Raw genomic sequence first — 22,216 nt, 5'->3', positions numbered from 1 at the left:
AAAAAAAAAACATTTTTTAAATTGAAAAAAAAAAGATTTTTTAAATTAAAATAGTTTGATTTGTAAAAATTAAAAAAAAAATGGACAAAATTAAAAAAAATTAAAAAATTTAAAAAAAAATTCAGAAAAAATTAAAATTTAAAAATATATTTTTAAAAATTAGAATTTTTTTTTTATTTAAAAAATGTTAAATGTTTTGATATTTTATTAGAAACGGTAAATAATGCTAGTAAATAAAACACATTGTTTCGTTTTGTTGTACTTTTAAATTCAGTAGTTTCATATTTATTGATTTATTAAAATAGTTTTTACATTATGTATATCGTTGTAATATAATTATGTTTTAAAAATACTTACTACATACACATTTGAATACAATATAAATTGAATAATATTCTTAAATCGTATAATGGCAAAATTTAAATCTTGGCAACCGCTAGGGAAATATTATTATTTTTTTTTAATAAAATTTTTGAATTTTGTAGCCAGTGGCGTCACATTGTAACATTTCTGCCTCAATAGTTTAGAAGTGGTTAAAACAGTTTCCTACGTAAAATTAAGTTTTGTTAGCGCTTCGGCGGTGTTTGATCAAATATAAAAAGGCTTTGATCAAATATCTTTGCAACCGTTGGCGATATGTTTCTTTGGACCATTTTTCTGTAAAATTAAGTTTTGTTGACAACTAGACGTTTTCTACCTTAAATGTAGTTCTTATGGCTTAATTATGCTGATCTGAAGATAAGTGGATATACATACATATGTATATAGTATGTGGTATTTACATATGTTAATTGTTATATTACATATTATAGGAAATATGAATATGAAAATCATTAGGCTTATAAATTAAGTATATACATATGTACATATATAGTATTTCTCCCACACAATTCCAATTTATGTCCATATATACATACATATGTACAAGCATGATGACAGCTCTTTTCTGTTGGAAAAGTACTGGTTTGCGTCTGTGACACAAGAGCGGCATCTAGCGTAGACTCAAGCAACATTACATTACGTTAACGGCGTATAGTCATGTGACGCAAGTTCGTTTGCGTTCGCGACAACGACGGCGATAACGGCGCACCAGCGCCTCAAGCGACCACGAGATGGCAGCAATAAATGACATCATGTTGAGGAAATGCAAGGTGATCGAATAGTTGAAACGATCGCGTATAAGACCTGAAACAAAAAAACACAAAAAACAGAAAATTAAGGAGGCTGTAGAGTAATTAAAATGTAACGGTAGATATAATATAATCTTAATAATATAAATTGTTTTATGAAATGCATGAGATGGAGCGACACTTACCTACAAAAGGTCCACAGGCAAACGTAAACAGACCGGAAATGAGCAATTGCAAACCAGAAGCAGCTGGCAAACGTTTCAGTGGCACACAACCGGGTATGATCAGTGGCCAGAAAATAGTGCGCACACCTTTGCACATTCCAATCCAAACGAAGGTGCAAAGTATGACCGTGTAGGAGCGAGTGCAGGCGACGACAGTGCGACCTAGTGCAATGCCAACGACGCCTGTGGAATGGGTTAAAAGTATATATTAGAAAGTGAATGTATCAGTAGTTAAAACTTTTCAAAACGATTTCTGCTTTCAAGTCAAACAGACGAAGATCAGTCCGCAAAATATCAAGATAAAATTAAGAAAGAAATACTGATAACGTTGTTTAAACCCACCTTAGACCTTACCTATTAGGAAGAAGACACGATTATCCCACGGTATTTTCTCCGTGACGAAAGGCACGATGAATCGCACAATAATATCCAAACCACCCAGCACAGACATGGCCGACGTAATTTGCGAGGTGGTAAATCCGAAGTCATTTAGTATAAATGGCGTTAGTATGGAAAAATTCAATTCACCGAAATTGATAATCGTCAAACCCATCACCAGATTGACGAACGTGAAATCACGCAACAAATCCAGATCAAAGAAAGCCACCACTTTCTGTAAGAAGGTGAAACTCTTCACAGACATTGCGGCATCTTCGTCTTCCTCCGCCGTTGTTTCCAGCCTTTTATTGGTAAGACTTGAACGAAGCTGCGCCTTTTCGAGCAGCATACGCTCCTCGGCACAAGTACAATATAATGGAGCCGTCGTGCCATGTAAGCCACCATGATGTGGTGGCGCACGAAAGTTGCCATTGCTTGCCGACTGCTTCATCAGCACTTCGTCGCGTTCACGTTTGAAGTTGTTCGGTTTGTAAACCTCGGCCGTCTTCAGTTCTTCCTCAGATATCACACGATTGAGTCGTGTTATACCCTCGATATCTTTCGAACTGGAGACGGTACGAAAGCGTGGTGTACCCGCTCTATGCATTGAGGCCAACGACAACTTCGAACCGAACCAACCGTCATTGGCGCGTGACAACATCGGCGTGCCCGGCTCGATTATTTCATACCCAGGCATAGCTTCGTCATCGTCCTGATACAAGTATTGGCTGGAGAAGATACCGTTACGTTTGCATTGTATTTGACAGTATTCACAGAGATATTCCGCTTCGCCGGCCGCAATGCCCGAATCTCCCGCCGCTTCGGGCGCATCGGGTGGCGGTGCATGATGGCGCACCGGCTGATAGATAAGTGCACAAACCATAGAATGCAAAGAGAGTGCGGCGAATATGATCACGGTGCCTTGCACGCCATAATACGCGACGAATAGTGTGACTACGTGTGGCAAGAAAATCGGCCCGAGGCCAGTGAGTGTCCACGAAAAGCCCGCTGCGCGACGCCTTTTGTTCTTGAAGTAAGTGTTTATGGCAAGTGACGAGGCGGAGACGCTAATGCCGACACCAAAGCCTGGTGTGTTGGGTTAGAGAAATACAAAGCGTAATAAATAGACGTATACTTCCTGAAAATAATAGATGAGTTCAGCGTAAAAGACTTACCAAAGAGCAGCGCATAGGTTATCATGTAGCCGATAAAGGATTCGCAAAAGGCTGTTAACATTAGACCAGCGAAGATGAAAAATGAACCTGCTAAGGCAACCTGGCGAAAGGTGAAGCGTCGAAACATTGGTCCATTTAAGAGTCCTGAAAAGAAAAATTTACAAAACTAAGAATTAGAAATATTAGGAAAATTAATATTAAAAAGTCGAATGATTCCTTTACTATAATTTAAGTTTGAGATAGGAGCACAATAAGGTTAAATGCACTCATACAATTGTCTGATCTCTTGTGTGGGTGAAATGACGAGTGTGAGAAAATGTCTGAGAAGCGTATTTAAGCTGCTTATTTAGTATTAATCTTCTTTGATAACTTCGCCTTGTGGAGAGCGCTCTAAAGGGCTACATTTGTTATAAAGCTTGAACGTGTAAAAAAAGCGGCTCTCCTAAGCATCCCTGAAAACTAGGATCATTGCATTTCTTTACTCATATACCGGCGAGAGATATGCGGTGAGCTTTTTCATGGATAGGTCGGAGCTGGGAGGGAAGATTGGAGGTGAAGATTTCTGCAAGGAGCTCTCCGTCAATCTTAGGTTTAGGCTTCCGAACTACTGTACTATTTATAAGGCAGGAGTGGCTGCTATTAAAGTGGCGTTGGATGTGTTGGTACAAAATACAACCACTTTCAGAAAGGTGAGCATTCACCCCGACAGCCGGGCGGCAATACCAACACTGAGCTCATTAACTGTGTGCTCAAAGCTAATCAAGGAGTGTCTGTACTCACTTGAAATAGCTTCAAGCTACTTCATCGTCACACTAGTTTGAGTGTTCAGTCATAGCGAAATCGCTGGCAACGGCAAAGCCAACGACCTAGCCAGGGGGTAGCCTTGCCACGCTCACACTGAAACGGTACCGAGTTTGATCTGTATTGGCATTTTCCGTTCCAGCAGTTGATCAATGGACCCTGCATGCACTTTTCAGGGCTGGTCAACGACTCGCTCCAACTCGCTGCAACTCCTAGATGCTTGCTTAGAGTAGAACGCAGGAGATCTTTTGAACTACTTACCCTTAGCAAAATTTATCTTGCTGAAATCGAGGCGGTACTTATTGGACATTGTCAATTAAGAATTCATGTGGTAAGGCTAAAACTATAGACGGACGCAAGTTGTCAAAGATGCGTGAAGGAGTGATATTGGAAACATTCAGGCACTTTTCCCCACCTTTGCAAGGCTGAGGTTGAAATATCTCGACAGTCTTATCTTCTGCGCATCAGGAAACATAGCAGAAAGTGACTTAAGTGCCGACTTAAAAAAATTGTGAAAGGTCCAAAAGGTTTAACGGACCGGAGATCTAAGCTGCCTAAGTGAGAGCGCCTTTTAACCTAGCCTAAACTGTATTCTGGTAGTTCATTTCTACTAAAAAGTTAAAAAAGCTTTCACTGATATTCTGAAAGCAAAAATGACATCAATCCCTGCCTGGTATTTCTAAAGATAGTTCCATTTTCCTTATTCTGCAAATTAATTCCCAAGAGGACTCACAACTTTTTCCATCACTCGTTTATGAAATTACAGGTCTCTACCGGAATGTTGTATAAATATGAAAATGTATCCTTATAGTCCATTGTTAAAGAACATTCGAAAGATTTTTGGAAAATAATCCTTTTGGGTCGAACAAACTATTCGAAAATGGTTTTCTAAATTTGGCAAAGGTAGAAAGAAGACGATAAATTCCAAAATTTCTCCTAAAAGTAACAATCTCTTAGTCAAAAATAAAAACAAATGCATGAATAGATTTTGAATAACAGTAAACTGAGATATGTAGAACGAAATGGCTGACACACTAAAAATATTAGAGAGGCGTATTTGACATAGCGTTCATGAAGATTTGGTTAGGCGAAAGCTCTGTGTAATATTGATAACGTAATATTTCACAATCGACTCATTCACCATGTCATTAAGCAACAAAACCGATGACACCGATATCCACCGTTATTCTCTGAATGTGCTTCCAGCATATTCGTCCTGTTCTAAAACCTCAACAGAAAGCTTACTGAGAAGCAATATCCAAGATTAAAATCTATTTTGAAGGGCTCCAAAAAGTACCAGGTTGTTAAAAGGAATTTTTAGGCACCAAAGGCTCGCTTATGAAGTTTTGTAATTGATCTTTTATATAGCCGAAGTAATTGCTAATAACCCATATAATAGATATAACCTAATATGTCCACATACCTGTACACGCCGACACAGCCGGATTCGTATTAATAATTGTTGTGATTTGAGAACTGGTTAGACCTAGAACGCCTAAACGTTCGCGGAATATAAAACCGAACTGCTGCAGACATGGATAGATCGACAGCTAAAAAAGAACAAGAAAAAAGAAATTAATTTTAAAATAATATAGAACAAATACTGACAATTATTATACAATTTATGGTACAACTCACGTTCGAACAACCGGCAGCGATGCACACCAGCCACGCCCAACCGCCATCTGGCGCTTTGAAATTCTCACCCAAATCACTTTTGTCGCGACGCACTTTCTTTGGCTTCGCCGGCTTTTTACTATTATCTAAGCCATCGTTGTCGTTGGTCGTGGGTAATGTTGTCGCGCGATAGACTTGACCGCTGTTGTCGCATGCCGTTGCTTTTTCCATCACTCATTGATATTTATAGACCGAAAGCTAAAATTAGAAATACAAAATAAATAATTAGTTTTATGTTACTATCTCCACCGAATGAAGTGATTGAAGGCCGGCCAGCTATTAAGGAAATTGATAAATGAGCTTCGTGAATGAAGCCATGCTCCAGAGTTTTTGTAGTGGGTGGTAAGAAACATATTGTAAATATCAAAGTAACAGACTGTAATAGAATCGTGCTCGTTTCAAGAATTATACGAGCAACAGTTTGTATGTTGGTATGTAAATCAAAGTCATTACATGTTATATGGAACTATATAAATTCGGATTTTTATTACCCATTATTACTATGATTTGATCATCAATTTAACGGCCAAAGTTCTGGGAAACAGAGTTAAGTCGGGGAAACAAAAAAATAAATAAAGTGTTGCATTACTTAAACTGTGGAATATCTAAATCTCGAAAAGTTGGACTAGAATTTTTTACACTTGCCAGAAGTCAATCAGAAAAAAAGAGGAAACCCTCTACTATTTACCTGTGTAGGAAATTTCTTTTCTTTTCCGATTTATTCTCATTATCATGATATCATTATCGCACGAAAAAGGTTTGTTATGTGCTCGTGACTTGTAAGTACTCGAAGTAGCATTAGTAGTGAATTCTCTCTAAGTCTACCAAAAATAAAGAAGTGATGTAAAAATAAAATACTTAAATTCGGGCAAAATGTGTTTTTGTTATTCAGATAATTATATGAAAATTATGATTTGAACAAAATGTCGACCAAAAGCCTACAACGGTCCTGTTTGCTCATCTTTCTCTAATTCAGCGCACTACGTTGTCTTCGATTTAACATACCCCCGAGAAAATAATCTAGAGGCGTTACAATAGAGGCCCGCTAATCCGGATCAATTAAAACCGGCCCCTATCCAGAATATAAGGAAATCCGGATTACCAAAGACATATCAGAACTATGTATTAATGAAAAAATATTTATAAATTTCTGTTTGTTTATTATAACAAATAATACACATGTTCCAAAAAAACAAAAAAAAAAAACTTAAACCAATAAAGTATAAAAGCGAATGTAGTGAATAATAAACATGTGATCCGGATTAGAGAATACGGATAGAGAATTTCAATCCGGATTACAAGGGACATAATAGAAATTTTGAGTTTTTTAACCCTCTCCGGATTACAGTGGAATCCGGATTAGGCAACATCTTGGCGGCCATTTGACTGGTCTATTTCACGAAATTAACGAGTCGCTAAAGTTTGCACTCAATGTGTTCATGTGAATCATTTTTGAAAGTCCCGGAAAAAAATCGGTCAACATCGGGTTACGTACAACGCTCGCTCCACACTAAACGGTAAATTTATAGGGATGCAATTAGGTTTCCTGAACCACATGAGCATTTGACTCACCCCAATAGCACAATTTGGTTTGTTGATGAAGCCAGAAATGGTTTTCATCATGTTTAAGGCGAAAGGCTCTTACAGTAGACACCAGAGAACGTGAATTTTCATAATAATCTTGGACAATTTCCAAGCGTTGTACCAAAGTGAAAGGTGACATGATCTTACTAAACGCGCTGACAAAATTTTATACAAATCCGCATACAAACGTGGTCGCCACGAGCCTTCAAAATCCCATCATTTTGGTAGGCGCTTTATAGTAGAATCCTCCGTTTCCAACAAATTTATAAATAAGCAATTGGAGCATACAAAAAATAAAACAAGTGACTTTTCTACGGCAAAAACCACAAAAGCAACTTTTAGCATCGTAAATAATTAAGTAGCTCTCAAACGAAGACTTTTTTCATATCCCCTGAAGCTCTACAGGAAAAACGAAAATATTTTCCAAGCATTGAAAAAAGTGCACCTCATCGGTTTACCTACCTAATCAGCTTAAAATTACTAATAAAACCGAATACAGTAGTTTTCTATATGAAGTTGTGGTTTACCTTATTTGTTTTCTTAAAAAAAAAAATAAAAAAAGTTACATGGTTACCCAATAATACTTGTATCTAAGAGCTGGCTTTCTTCGCCAAGCTTTAGAGATTAGCGAATCGAAGAAGTGTTGACAGTTGTTCAATCAGACTGCCAGCACTTGTAATGTAATCTTGCGCTAATATGTTCGCTGATGTCTAAGGCAAATATCAATACTCTTTTTAGTTTTTCCACGACAAAGTCACGTAGGAATAAATACGAGTATTTTAAAGTTTTGTTTATGGGTCATTTAAGTATTGGCTCGTGGTTGATTTAGTGATAGTTGTAGATAATTAGTTTAGAAGTTCAACTTGAATTGACAAAAATTTGGTTATAAATGTAGGGAAATGTATTCCCACGTGTGGCTCTGTACGGTTCTCTCTTTATGAATAATATAAAAATAACATTTTTACCTAAAGAAATTCACTTCAGTATGGGGTCAAAAGATATATTGTTAAAAAAATCTTAACTTATACATTAAAGGTGTCAAACAGAATTGGAACCGTCTTTTAATTCAATAGGAGATGTTAGTAAAATAATTAGTCATTAGACTTGAAGTATGGAAGAAGAAAAGAAACTCACTCGCAAAGCCATTGGCCACCAAAGTGTGAAAACCCATATCGGGCAGTCAAAATGGACCTTGGTGATCTCTGGATTATTAGTATGCTCCGGATGGCCTTAGAGAAGTGATTGTCTTTAATGTATTTATTTTACAATTATTACCTACGAACATATCAATATATTACATATAGAAGCTTATCTTTAAGAAATGTACAAATAATTTGATTGGGTTTTAACAATTCTTTGAAAGTCCAAAAATATGTATGTATGTATGTCATATTTTTTATAGTCATACATGCAGTTATGTATGTACATATATACTTTTAAAACCTACATCATACATAATATTTTCGATGCCGTTACCGTTAGTATGTTTACATTTATTTGTATTGAAAACCCCAGTTCAATGTCGTTAATTTTAAAAATTTACGTCTGATTCATTGTAGTATGTTGTATTGATTGAACAATATGTAGATTGACCTTTGCAATGACAGCAATTTTTGACTTTAGATTCTTTGCTATCAAAAATGGTTCAAAAAATTCGTTTTAAGTGAGAATTCTCATTACACCATTTCATATATACATACATACATATGTATGTATGCATATGCATATTTGAAACTGATAATAAGGAAAGCATTTATAAAACACTAAAAACAAAAAAATAATTTAAAAAATAAAACAAGAAAAAAATAATAAAGAAACATTAACCCATTTAGACCTGAAACTATTTTTTTTTAATTGAAGTGTTTTTTGTCTATTTTTATTAGACCTAGGGTATCACAGAACATAAAAAAAATGTTAAAAAAATTACATTTCTACAGGTTAGGTAGAAAAGGCCGTATCGTATGTGATACAGTAGGCTCATATATACATATATGCAATAATACAACAAAAACCAATTTCTTATCAAGGGTACTTCAAAATAATTTAATACTTCTGGTGTATCGTATATGAGACGGTAGGTCTAAATGGGTTAACATCGGTTGCACAGAAGCTAGAATACTCTTAACAAATAAAGAAGTTTCCATGCAAAAACTTGAGTTTTATCGTTCAGTTTGTATTACAGCTATATCGTATTGTATTTCGATCTGGAAAATATCTTCGAATATTGTGGCGTTGACTTGAGCAATCATCTATGTATGTCAAAAGGTTTTCATACAAAACCTTAATTTTGATCGTAAAGTTCTTATGATAGCTATAAGCTATGGGAAGTTAGATTAGGTTAAGAGGTCGATCCTAACAGGGATCTCACTTGAACAACTAAGAACGTCGGTCCTTTGTGGTACCTACAACTCCTATATAATAGAATTTTACAAACTGACAAACCGCTTTGAGCCTATCATAAATTTGTTACGACAACTACTGTCAGCTTCGGCTATATCTTCCGGTTCGCCGAATGTAAGACTACCGAGATGTTTTAGCCTCAGTCTTGCAAATTCTGGACAATATAGGAGAAAGTGGCTGGATATTATGCTATGGTAGTTCGATCCAAAAAAATATATTCAGAAATTGTAGCGTTGCCTTGGGCAATAATCTATATCCAATATCATGAAGATATCTTGAGAAATGAAAAACTTTTTCATACAAGAACATAATATTGATTGCTCAGTTTGTATGGCAGCTATACTATATGCTATATTAGCTTATTATCGGCGGTTCGGATAAATGAGCAGCTTCTTGGGGAAAAATTGATGCGATCAAATTGATTACACAGCTCTGGAACAAAAAAAGACGATTTTATTTGTTGCACTTTTATGTTTCAAGTGACCTTATAATTTTTCATAATTGTATATTTTGTATATTTTGATAAATTATAGACTTCTTAGTAATAAAATTTAATCTTCATAGGGCTAATGTTGGTTGGGAATACATTGGAGAGCGTATTAAAAAAAAATTAATAACTCTAGTATAGATTTGTTTATTTAGGAGCTTTCATTTTTCGCTTGATGGTGAAATATATAGCACACATAGTTTTGCGGTTAGACCTTATCAGTACTATAAAGTAAATACATATGTATGTACATATGTATATCCCATGCAAACATAATTTGTAATCAGTTTCAATAACGAAATCTCAATTTATGATTTCTTCATACTAATTAACTTAAACCGAGTCGGTTTTGCTTTTTGGGATAAAAATAATTAAGAGTATAAAAATTAAAATCTTTCGATGCTTATTAGAATTCTAGAATCTTGCTTATCTCTATTAAATTGAGATAATATACGTTAATAAATAAAAACAAGTAAGGAAGGGCTAAGTTCGGGTGTCACCGAACATTTTATACTCTCGCATGATAAAGTGATAATCGAGATTTCATTATACGTCATTTACATATTTTTCAAATACCGTATTTTTGTAAAGTTTTATTCCGCTATCATCATTGGTTCCTAATGTATATACTCGTATTATACAGAAAAGGCATCAGATGGAATTCAAAATAGCGTTATATTGGAAGAGGGCGTGGTTGTTAACCGATTTCACCCATATTTCGTACATGTTATCAGGGTGTTAAGAAAATATTATATACCGAATTTCATTGAAATCGGTTAAGTAGTTCCTGAGATATGGTTTTTGGTCCATAAGTGGGCGAGGCCACGCCCATTTTCAATTTTTAAAAAAGCCTGGGTGCAGCTTCCTTCTGCAATTTCTTCCGTAAAATTTAATGTTTCTGACGTTTTTTGTTAGTCGGTTAACGCACTTTTAGTGATTTTTAACATAACCTTTGTATGGGAGATGGGCGTGGTTATTATCCGATTTCTTCCATTTTTGAACTGTATATGGAAATGCGACTCGAAACGACTCTGTAGAGTTTGGTTGACATAGCTATAGTAGTTTCCGAGATATGTACAAAAAACTTAGTAGGGGGCGGGGTCACGCCCACTTTTCCAAAAAATTGCGTCCAAATATGCCCCTCCTTAATGCGATCCTTTGTGCCAAATTTCACTTTAATATCTTTATTTATGGCTTAGTTATGACACTTTATAGGTTTTCGGTTTCCGCCATTTTGTGGGCGTGGCAGTAGGCCGATTTTGCCCATCTTCGAACTAAACCTTCTTATGGAGCCAAGGAATACGTGTACCAAGTTTCATCATGATATCTCAATTTTTACTCAAGTTACAGCTTGCACGGACGGACGGACGGACGGACAGACAGACATCCGGATTTCGACTCTACTCGTTACCCTGATCACTTTGGTATATATATTACTCTCCTTAGCAACATTGTTGCGAGAGTATAAAAATCAAGTGTAAAAGCTGGATTGATTTTAACATAGTTCAAGTATAGAACTCAATTAACTTATTTGGATGAGGAACTGAACTGGGGGGACATGACAGCTGCGTTTGCAAAAAGAAAACGAATCCGATTTTTATTTAGTCAAAGCAACTTTTGAACAAAAATGTTTGGAAAGTATGCTCTGATGGATATAAGAAGCATAATCCTTCGATAAATTTAGGTAGGTAGTTAAGTACAGTTGCTGTCTAACGACGCATCTATGCTTTTAGGAAGCCTATTGTTATACTACCGATACTAAAATCCCCTTTCTCTGTTGGCTCCACTCTGAACCCTCCCGTGCTTCTACGAAAGTTCTGAGAGTTTCTTCGAGACGTTATCAAGAAACCTTCGCCGGTAGTTCCGATTATTTTTCTATATAGAGCTTTACACTTGCATAGAAGATCTTTAATAGTCTCCTCCTCTTCTATCTTCTAAAGTTCTTATATCATTCCTCTTAAATTTCAGTCGGCATGTACGGTCCATATTCCATTCAAGCCACGTTAGCCTGCTTGTTGAGCAAGTCAGGCATTGATTCCAGCGAGACTCAGCTATTTTTATGACGTATTTGTCGATTAGACTCTTATTAATATTGTACATATTATTAAATGTTGTATGATCACCAATATTCGAATACGAATTGGCAAATAAAGATGAAGAAGTAGCCAGAAGCAGTTCCCTCTTTTCCGAAGTCTAATTACAGTGTTGTGCCTTTTCTGCCTAATTTAAGAACGTCGTAATTCCTCCAGAGGTTGTAAGATCTCTGGTGAGAGTACCTTCTGGTCTAAGTACTGCTGAAGAGTTACGAGTCCTTTCTCTATTGCGAAAAATTTCAAAATTATTGCAACCTTCTTGGCCATTGTCCTCAATTTACGTGCCCATAAAAATATCTAAAACAAATAGTTTTATCAAAAATAACAATCTCTAACGGCACGAGCATAACGTGCTACTTATTAAGCATTTGTGTTTATACACAATAATCGTTCATTAAACATATAAAATAAATGAGTAGCAATAAATTGCAATATATTGGAAAGCGTTGGAACAAAACTATTGCGCAAAAACCAGGAATTGTTACTCTCTTTTCGCTTAATTGGACTAAATACATCGATATGCCACACTATGTACATACTCTCCCTGCATTCGTGTGTATCAATATAAACCGATAAGCAAGCTTGTGCAAGTGACCCTGCAGGAAATTAAACTTCTGAAACGAATAGTAAACTTGATAAAATTTAGTGTTTGAGACAAACTTTTTATACAGGGGCTACTTAAGGTACTTTGGATAGCATTTGCGTCAGTCAATTTTTTCGAGTGTTTCCAATAAAGCCGATCTTAACAAGTAATTTGGTACAAGAGATTAGAGTAACAAGGGGCAGCTGTTGATAAATTTTTTTTTAAGTGGGCATGGCCCCGCGTCTTAATGGTTTAATGTACGTATCTTTCAAACCACCGAAGTCCACCAAATGTGCTGGGAAGAAGTCTTTTTTTCGTTTCTTCATACGCTGTGGAAATGGAAAAAATAAAATAGTAACCACGTAATCAAAACTAAAAGTTTGATAGCTCTTTCAATAATTGGACCAAAAGCATTAAATTTTGGAAGAAAAGGGTTTCATGTAGGTGAAATCCTTTACCTTAGGGACCATTTGAACCATATAAACCAAATTGGTATGTAAGGTCTGATTCTTTCACTTCCAATTTAGAAATTAAACATCAAAGAATATAGCGGTATAAAACTTTACACTATAGCGCCCTTCAAAGTATCTAATCTTATGAAATAGGGTTGCAACTTTTCACGACCCCAGACACCAAATATCTGGACCCCAATCCATTTGGCAGGTTTTAGAACCAAAATTTGTGGTGAATAAAATGTTCGGTTATACTCGAACTTAGCCCTTCCTTACTTATTTATATTGCTGATAATATCATACTGGGTGAACCGTTATTCAAGCGAGGTGCTCTATAAAATTGTAGTAAGAAGTAAAATTTTCCTAAATATTAGCGATTTATAAACATCATTGCAGCTTAAAATAGATTTTGCCATACGGAACATAAGTGTGAAGCACATGTGTTTACTTTAATATTTAATTTCACAGTTACGCTAGTAGAATATTTTATACCTCTAAATAAACACCCTCTTTGTGAATTTTCTTTACCAATTAAGATCATTTCACTATGGGCATTTCTACAAGTCTATTTAAGTGAGTATTCATAGCGACATGTACGAAGAGATAAATGTTTGAATTAATGGAAATATTAAGTGACGCCCAACAGTTGTGTTTTACTGCTTATTTTATGACGGTTGGAAAAATTTCCGCAAGTTTGATTTGCCGTTATATTGGCACATGTTTTGCTTGCACTCGGTGTATATAATATAGAAAAAAATATTTTCTTAACAGCAAACATACATAATAATAAGTTGAAAACAAATGTAGGCATGGCCATGCGCACATTTAATTATTATTTTTTTTATTTTATTGAACGAATGTTTCTTGAAGAAAATTATGCTTTATTTATTTTAAACGGTCTCATATACAAATTCGTCACTTGTGTTATTGAAATTGAAACCTTCTGGACATACTAAATGGGTACTTTAGTTTCTTCTTATATTTTCATTGTTTTAGAACTTAAAAAACAAAAAGTAATATATTCTTGAATATCCAGAGGCCTGTTATGACTAAACTGAACGACCTTGCGGAATGTTTAAGAAGTTGTATCCACTTGTGAATTCGAAATAAAAGCTTTTTTTGCCATATGTATGTATATATCGTCACCTAAAATGCAAAACAACATATCATCAAAGAAATCGAAATTTCGGGGATATGAACGTATTTGTAGGAATTCTTTAAGTGAGGAGGAAAATTTTTGGCCGAACAAATCAATTTGAGATTTTCACCGGATCTTCTTAGTTATACTTGTCAGGTAATAATCACAGATTTTTTACAATTATTTCGACTTTTTAACCACTCTGAAGTCTAATTTTGGTACAGGAAGCACTTTTATGAAAAGCCGTCAAAAATCAAAAGCAGAAAAATCTTCCTTACCGCCTGACACATTTTTCGGTGGTGCTCTATGTGATCAACTACAGGAACAATGAAATCCAGAATTTTTCAAAATCAATCGCCGTTTATTGAAGAATTTTAAACTCTGTAAGTGTACATTATTTTGATTTAGTTATAAGTAAAATGTCTTTAAAAAACTCGCATAAAACTTAAAAAAAAAAAAAAATTAATTTTTTAATTTCAATATCCGCCTGATACCACTTAATATCACTTCCAACCAGTGTTCTGAAGTCGGATCTAGATCAGTTTGTTTCAATACGGGTTCTCGTTTTTGAAACCATAATAAAATACGACAAATAAGTATGTTTTATTCAAATTGCCATCTCTTGTTTTTTTCACAAAACTTGAAAGCCTATTCAGTGCATTGTATACAGGTAGAGAAAATAATAGTTATTAAAACTTTTTTTAAATGCATTACTTCTTTCAAAAATGTTAGAAAGATTCTTATTGTTGCTATAAACGAAAAATAAAAATTTAACAAAAAAATCACTGTGATCAAATTGAATTTTGAATTTTGTCCATTTCATCTCCTTCAAAGTAATCCCCTCCCGCTACAATACACTTATGCCAACGAATTTTGCAGTCATCATAGCACTTGGAAAAATCCTCCGTCGTGATGACCATCAGAGCCTTCTTCGATTCAGCTTTTATATTCTCAATTGAGTCAAAACGGTGTCCTCAAAGTGGTCATGTGAATTTGCTGAATAACCAGAAGTTACACGAAGGTAAATCAGGCGAATGCTGTGGTTGCGGCACGATATTAGTTGAAAATGTGGCGAAATAATCACGAATAACCAATGCAGCATGAGATGGTGCATTATCGCACTTCTTTGTTCAATGAATTCAGACATAGTAAAAATCGAAGTATTCCCTTTTAGAGCTTCACAAAACGACGCGTATCTCAAATACTAATGAATAGCTTAATGTCACTAACAGTACTACTAACTTATAGAAAAAAAATTACCGATTCGAAAAACACGCGAAGTATAAATTTATTCAATTTGATCACAGTAGTATAGATGGAACAAATCGGGCACAATTCATGAAAGTGTAACGTTAAAGGGTAAATTAGCCGTTTGCTCAAAGCATTATTTTTGGACGTTGTGCTGTTAGAACGAAGAAGTCACTAACAGAACCGATCACATGCCGCAAAAAACGTCGCTCCCAGGGAAGAATTTCAAGAATATTGATTTTTTGCTGAGAAATTAAGATGGAACAGCAAAAACTTAAAGTGCGCGAAGCAGCATTAAGCTTAATTAAACTAAAAAAATTTAAGAAAAGTATTTTCGAATTAATACATATTATCATTTGACCGATACACGAAGCTTTCTCAAGGCAAACCACAAAGCACAATCGTCGACTATAGTCGTTCGAATTTTTTACAAAGTCGATCCGACGACATGCCAGTACTCCAACCAGATAATATAAATTTTATTACACACTAATCAAATAGTAGAATATGTCATTCATTATCTTAAGTTGCCAAGCAGTTGCGGACCCTCAACAACTGACAAGTATCGCAAATTTAATAATCAGATAAATTGTAATACTCTATAAGAGTTTGCAACGAAAGCAGACAGCATTAAGACAAGTTAATGATAGGCATAATGGCTCTGCTAATCTTATCAATTTCATCAATAACTCTGTTGTCTACTGAACGATAAGTGAATCGAATAAATAAGCCACAGGTGTAATATCACTCTAAGTGCGGGCAATTCAGGGATGCGTGTAGGAAAGTGTCAACAATTTCGATCTAGTCATATAAGAAGAACTCTTTCATCACACTTTTGTCACTTTTTAATTAAAAGTTACATTTTTTCAATGAACTTGTTTTTTTGGTGTTAAAGAAGTGTAAAATACAAGCATAAATGAGGAAAATTATCGTACTTTTTGGTAACAATCACGGCTGGGCATAATATAATTAACATTATTATTATTCATTAATTTATTATACTATTAAAAATACTGTTTGACTTACTATATTGAATTATTATTAAACTGCAGAATATAATTTTTATAATTCCAAAGTATAAAAGGCTTAAATATCTAAGAAGACGATATAATTTTAATGTTTTAGAATTAGGGGATTGTTTTGACAGCTCTCAAATACGAATTTAGAAATATATAACAAGATATTAGTTAGAACTAAATATATTATATTTTTAAATTCTTATCTTAAGTTATTTTTATAAAAGTCGGGATTACATAGGTGATATTAACAAAAGTGGTTTAGACATGTAAACATGGAAAAATATACTCTTGAAAATATTTAAGTCATATTAACTGAGTAGTATGGTTGTGCAATAATCCAGAAAGTTGTTTAGTAATATTTTCTTTTACTAAAATATACAGTACAAGAATATGACAGTTCAAAACGTTTGTTAATCGGCTAATTTAACATTTATTTATTTACTATACTCTGAACAGGGTACATTAAGTTTGTCACGAGGTTTGTAACACTCAGCTAGAAGTGTCGACCCTATAAAGTAACTGGTTAATACCGACGCTACAAAAATAGACTGATAAGGACAGCAAACGACGCCATATTTTTCCCGCTGTTTTGACATTTCTCTACCATTTTATCAAGGAAAGATATACGATCCAACAACGAGTCGAAATTATTAAAATTTGCTACCGAAATTCGAACTCAGTGGCCTCAACTTTAAGAGCGCTAAGTCCAATTTATGGTCGTCATAATCGTCCTGTCCGATCAACACTTGAGCGTCTAGTGAAAAAATTTTTAATCCACAGGCACAGTACAAAATGATCTCGTACAACTGAGATAAAGAAGTACCCGTAGTGTCGAGAAAATTGCTCAATTGAGGAAGATCCAAATCAATTTCTCACACGAATTTTGCGAAAAGATCTTGGCCTACATCCTTACAAGATCAAATTGACGCAAGAACTGAAGCCGCTTGATCACCAAAATCGTCGTATGATCGTGAATTGGGCTGAGCAACATCTTAAAAATTATCCGGATTTTCATCGAAAAATCATCTTCAGCGATAAGGCTCATTTCTGGCAGAATGGCTTCGTCAATAAGCAAAATATGCGTTATTGGTCAGGCCTCAATCCACACGTTCTCCATGAGTCACCATTGCATCCCGAAAAAATTAGGGTTTGGTGTGGTTCATGGGCCCGCGGCGTCATTCGGCCGTACTTCTTCGGTGATGATCAAGACCGACACGTTACTGTGAATGGGAATCACTACCGTCTGGACTTCTGCAAGCGTGCCTGTGGTGACCATGCAAAATAAAGCGAGTTCCATACATAATTACATTCAATGTACTTTCATAGGAATAAATAACTTCATTGATATCCTAACCCTTTTTTTGTAGCGCTCTTATTGAAAGACTCGTTATAAATACAAATGATCAGCGGTGAGTCAAGGTGAGCCGATTTAGCCATGTCCGTCCGTCTGAAATTTTGCACATGTACTTTTCTCTCTTAGAACTTGCTCATTTGCAGGAATCGCCGATATCAAAAAGCTATAGTATATGGCTGTCATACAAACTGGCCGAGGAAAATCGAGCCCTTGTATAGAAACATTTTTTATTTGACAAGGAATTTTCCACAGATTGAATTGTTGTCGAAGGCAAAGCTACAACCTAACCGAAATATTTTGATTAGAACGGACTATTATAGCACATAGCATAACATTTAAACTGACTGACCAAAAATAATATAAAATTCTTTATAAAAGATCTTTTGAGTGTTGTTTTGACTTGAAGGAACCAGCAAACCGTTGTTTCGTTCCGTTTTCAAATTTAGTTATACCAAATAGTAAAATAGTTGCTAAAAGAAATGCAGCTATGAAGGGTATTATAGCTTCGGTGCAACTGAAGTTAACTTATTTTGTTTTAATATGTGTATGTGCTGCACAGCAGGCAACTTTTAATCAGTTTTTAGCTAACTACATATTTTAATTAATACATAAAATGCACTGTAATGTAATGAGCCGTTTTAAAAATATGTATAATAGTAAATTTTATGTGCAAATGTAGTTTCAAAAAAAAAAAAAAGATCTGATTACGCATTACTCATTATACTAAGAATTGACCTTTTGATAATAAAAAAAAAAATTAAACCCAATTGCCCAAATATTTTGTTTGTTTGTCTAATCAAACTTTGATTACTCATGACTTTGAATATTGAAACATTTCAGTTAATCAAATAATAGAGTAATTTAACATTGATTAATAGAAATTTTGATTAATACTTAAACGCACAGCCCTACTGAGTAACAGAATATAAAAAGAGCATTTGTAATTTTGACCGCCCATAAATTTGAACGTCAGACTGCGAGCGCAAACCGAATATCGAATATATATAATATTTGCGTAGATTGAAATAATTTTATTTTATATTCATGTGAAGTTTGATCTCCATATGTCAATTAGTGTGTGCTTGACAGCTGTTTGTCTATGACGCGATCTGTCTGACGATTTTTACCGTGGAGCAAAATTTAGCAACGAGTTTGGTTGAAATTTTGTGTTTTGTGGTGCCACGAACATAAGTATTCGAGTGTAAAACTTGTCTCGTGCAAGTCGTCATCTCCCGCTGTTAATGAAGTTAAAAAACAGTGCTAAAAAATCGTCACAGAGTTAGCAGAGAATCTTAACATTTCTTATGGATCGACTCAACACAATTTGATTAATGTTTTGGGTAAGAAGTGCGACAATGCTAAACTCGTAGGAAAAGGCCTGAATCTTTTGCAAACACAACCTGGGTGAGACGAACATAGCTGAAGAGACATGTGTTTGTAAATATGTAATCGTGCAGCTGTCTACATAACTGTGTCCTTAAGAAAGTGTGTATTTTAATATTTGAGTCTGTCGCTCTCTACGTGTTCAGCACATGACGTCGAAACTATCAAACAATCTGGCGAATGGCCAAATGAGCCGAAACCAAAATACGAGGCTTATAACAAATTTATGGAGAATTGGTTTAAGCGTTCGCATGGTTGCATTGGCTCAAAAGGAGTCTATTTTGAAGGGATCAATAGATATTTGTATTTAAATATGTAAAAATGTGTTTCTTTTTTGTCATTCCAGGTAAAAATTTATCAGACGGTATATAGCATTACTGAGTTTTCGAAAGGGTGCTTTTTTTAAACACCGTTATTGTAGGTGGAAAGTATTAGTTGTAAATTTCTAACTTTTTCATTTAATTAATTTTATATTCAATAATTTTAATCCAGTTAAAATGGACCGTTTTGTTGAAAATCGCGAAATACACTTTTTTACCTTTTCTTCGAATATTTTCTTTCCACATCGGAACGATCAGGACATTGCTACATTATTTTCAAGCATGATTTATTAATTTTCTTGTTGTAGATTTATATAACTTCACTCTTATTTTAATAACAAAATTTTTACTTCACTACTAACTAAAAATTTAGAAATATTAAAAATTTCTTACCCTTTCAAAGCAGTGTGAATAAATTTGTTTGAAAAACAACGCAATTATCATTCGCCTAGTTTAAGTGCTGTTGAAAATAAAGAAATTAGTGTCACTAAATTTGATTTTATTGCATTCATTTCCACACCAATTGCATACTATAATCATATAATATTTTTATATATGTACATGTGTATATAAATTGTTATTATGTACATACATACATATGTGTATCATACATGTACATATAATATAACGCTTGCCACTACGGGATGTTAAAAACGCCAATGCACTTTTTATTGCTAAACACAAATCAAAATTTCATATTTGCACCACAATATTTGCTTTGTTGCTGTTATTTGTTGTTTTCATTTTTTACAACTAACTTTACTACCGGCAATCTATGACGACGGCACTAAGAATACGCGAACTAGTGCTTTGTTGTAACAAGAATTTGGCGAATGCGTTGACAGTCACGAATGCAACTCGCGCTGTGACTGAATGTCTGTGTATATATGTATGTATATTTAAAGTTGGCACAAGTTTTGTTTTTATATTTAGTATAAATGTTTAGTATTAGCGGCAGTGAATCGTTTTTGCAAACACACAAGCACACGCACATGCACCCACGCGCACATGCAAGTGCTGAGATTTGGTTGCACTCGTGTACATACGTATTTATGACGACTGCTGCATTCGGTTGCAGCAATAGTTTCACGTTCAAGTTTTTTCACGTTCTTACAGGTTCAAGTTCAGCAAGGTCAAAGCAGCATTTGTCTGCATGTATGTACATACATACATATGCATATATTTATGTATAAACACAGCTATTTTCACTTTGTCGCTCACTGAGAATTTTCATTCAGCAAGCCAATGTGTGCATATCACCGAAAATCCAATATTTGAATGAAAATTTCATTACGCAAACATTTTGCCACCACACACCATGCCATGCACACTCTTATCACACTTGTGACTGTTTTTTGCTTATTTTTTTCGATTATTTAAATATTCACTAACTTTATTGCCACGCGCCAAGCTGTGTGCCATAAACTAGCACATAAATTAAACACTGTTAATTGCCCCTTCGTTGTTTCTAAATTTTTGCACTGCTTCTCGTTAAAAAATAAATTATGCACATCTGCAAACATATACATACATAAGTACATATGTATGTACATGCAAGTATGTATAGTATGTTCCTATATTTCTTAACCTCATAATAGAATTTAATACCTCTCGTTTATGCAAATATTACGCTTCACTCAGACCCAACGGCTACTTTGGCTTATCACCGCTCCCCACATTTAGAATAGTTCTTAACCACTAACGGCAATTTGCTACACTTTTTCTTTTGTACTTTATTGTTTAAGCTGATTGTGACCGTATCGGCGAAATTCTACTGGCGAACTGTGCAATGGCCGTTTCGTATTCTAACATTTTGCCCTAACTTGTTAACAGCGAGACAAGAATTTGTGAGAATTTCACAATGAAAGAAGAGAGTTGCTAACGGATGTGGCTTTTCGGACGCTATTTTGTCGTGAAAACAAACTCGCATGTGTCTGTACATACATACATATGTATATTTGTATGTATGTATGTGAGCCGTAGCCCAAACGAATTGACAATCGTGCCGTCGCTCAGCAGACTTTCGAAGAGCATTTATAGCAGCGCATCGAAAGCTTTCGTTGTCCACATTCGAATGGACATGTACATATGTAAGTACATATGCGTTTTTTTTTACCTCTCGAGATTTTTCAATCTTTGTTACCACTGAGCTTAGTGCTGTTTCTTTGGATTTTCCTTTAGGATAAGGATACTACGAACTGCCAGTTTTTCTGGGCTTAATTTGTTTCTTACGTGTATTTCAATTAGTATTTCCAACGTTTTTAAGACCTATGAATAAAGACTAATTGGTCTAAAATCTTTTAGATTTGTATATATAGATATATACTTGTATATATGTATATTACGTTGACTTTTCTCTACAATGAAGGGACATAGTTTGATTGCACCACCCCTTTAACCAGACTTACTAACCAGAGTTTTATGTTGCTTAAGACCTGCTGTAATTGAGTCGTCAGAAGGGCTTGAAACGGCTTATCGCTCAATATATATGAAGAGGTCATGCAAGGACGCTTCAAAGATCTCCAATGAATCGTTTACCAATATTTATTATATCCCTGAACGATTCCTGAAGAGAATTGGTTTGGTTTTTGAAATTTATAGTCGACTCAATCGGCAAGTAAATATCACAGTTATCGAAATTATTCTATATTTACCGAATTAAGAGAAGACACACACCGATTCAATATGACAGAATAAATTTGAAAATTTCATCAGAATTTTTTAAATTAACCAAATCATTGTTAATTAAACGAAAATAGATGATTGATTT

General features: G+C 34.7%; 1 protein-coding gene across 3 annotated transcripts; it reads right to left on the bottom strand.

Annotated features, from left to right (window-relative positions):
* Window positions 1-469: 469 nt before the first annotated feature.
* On the bottom strand, window positions 470-21,236 carry LOC126759639 (uncharacterized). Of its 3 annotated transcripts, XM_050474586.1 has the most exons (8): window positions 21,055-21,236; window positions 19,840-19,906; window positions 5,347-5,583; window positions 5,132-5,258; window positions 2,908-3,051; window positions 1,709-2,818; window positions 1,316-1,537; window positions 470-1,185 (listed from the first exon to the last, which is right to left on the bottom strand). In XM_050474586.1, the coding sequence occupies exons 3-8, from the start codon at window positions 5,554-5,556 to the stop codon at window positions 1,037-1,039; spliced, it is 1,962 nt and encodes a 653-aa protein (XP_050330543.1). In that variant the 5' UTR covers window positions 5,557-5,583; window positions 19,840-19,906; window positions 21,055-21,236; the 3' UTR covers window positions 470-1,036. The 3 variants fall into 3 exon arrangements, with proteins under 3 accessions (XP_050330543.1, XP_050330545.1, XP_050330546.1); XM_050474588.1 differs by lacking the exon at window positions 19,840-19,906; XM_050474589.1 differs by lacking the exon at window positions 470-1,185 and having other exon boundaries at window positions 1,446-1,537; window positions 1,697-2,818.
* Window positions 21,237-22,216: the final 980 nt, after the last annotated feature.

The sequence above is a fragment of the Bactrocera neohumeralis genome, chromosome 5 (genome assembly GCF_024586455.1).
Source record: "Bactrocera neohumeralis isolate Rockhampton chromosome 5, APGP_CSIRO_Bneo_wtdbg2-racon-allhic-juicebox.fasta_v2, whole genome shotgun sequence".
NCBI classification, from domain to species: domain Eukaryota; kingdom Metazoa; phylum Arthropoda; class Insecta; order Diptera; family Tephritidae; genus Bactrocera; species Bactrocera neohumeralis.
The sequence above is the reverse complement of the archived record's forward strand: the minus strand, read 5'-3'. Positions and strand labels throughout refer to the sequence as shown.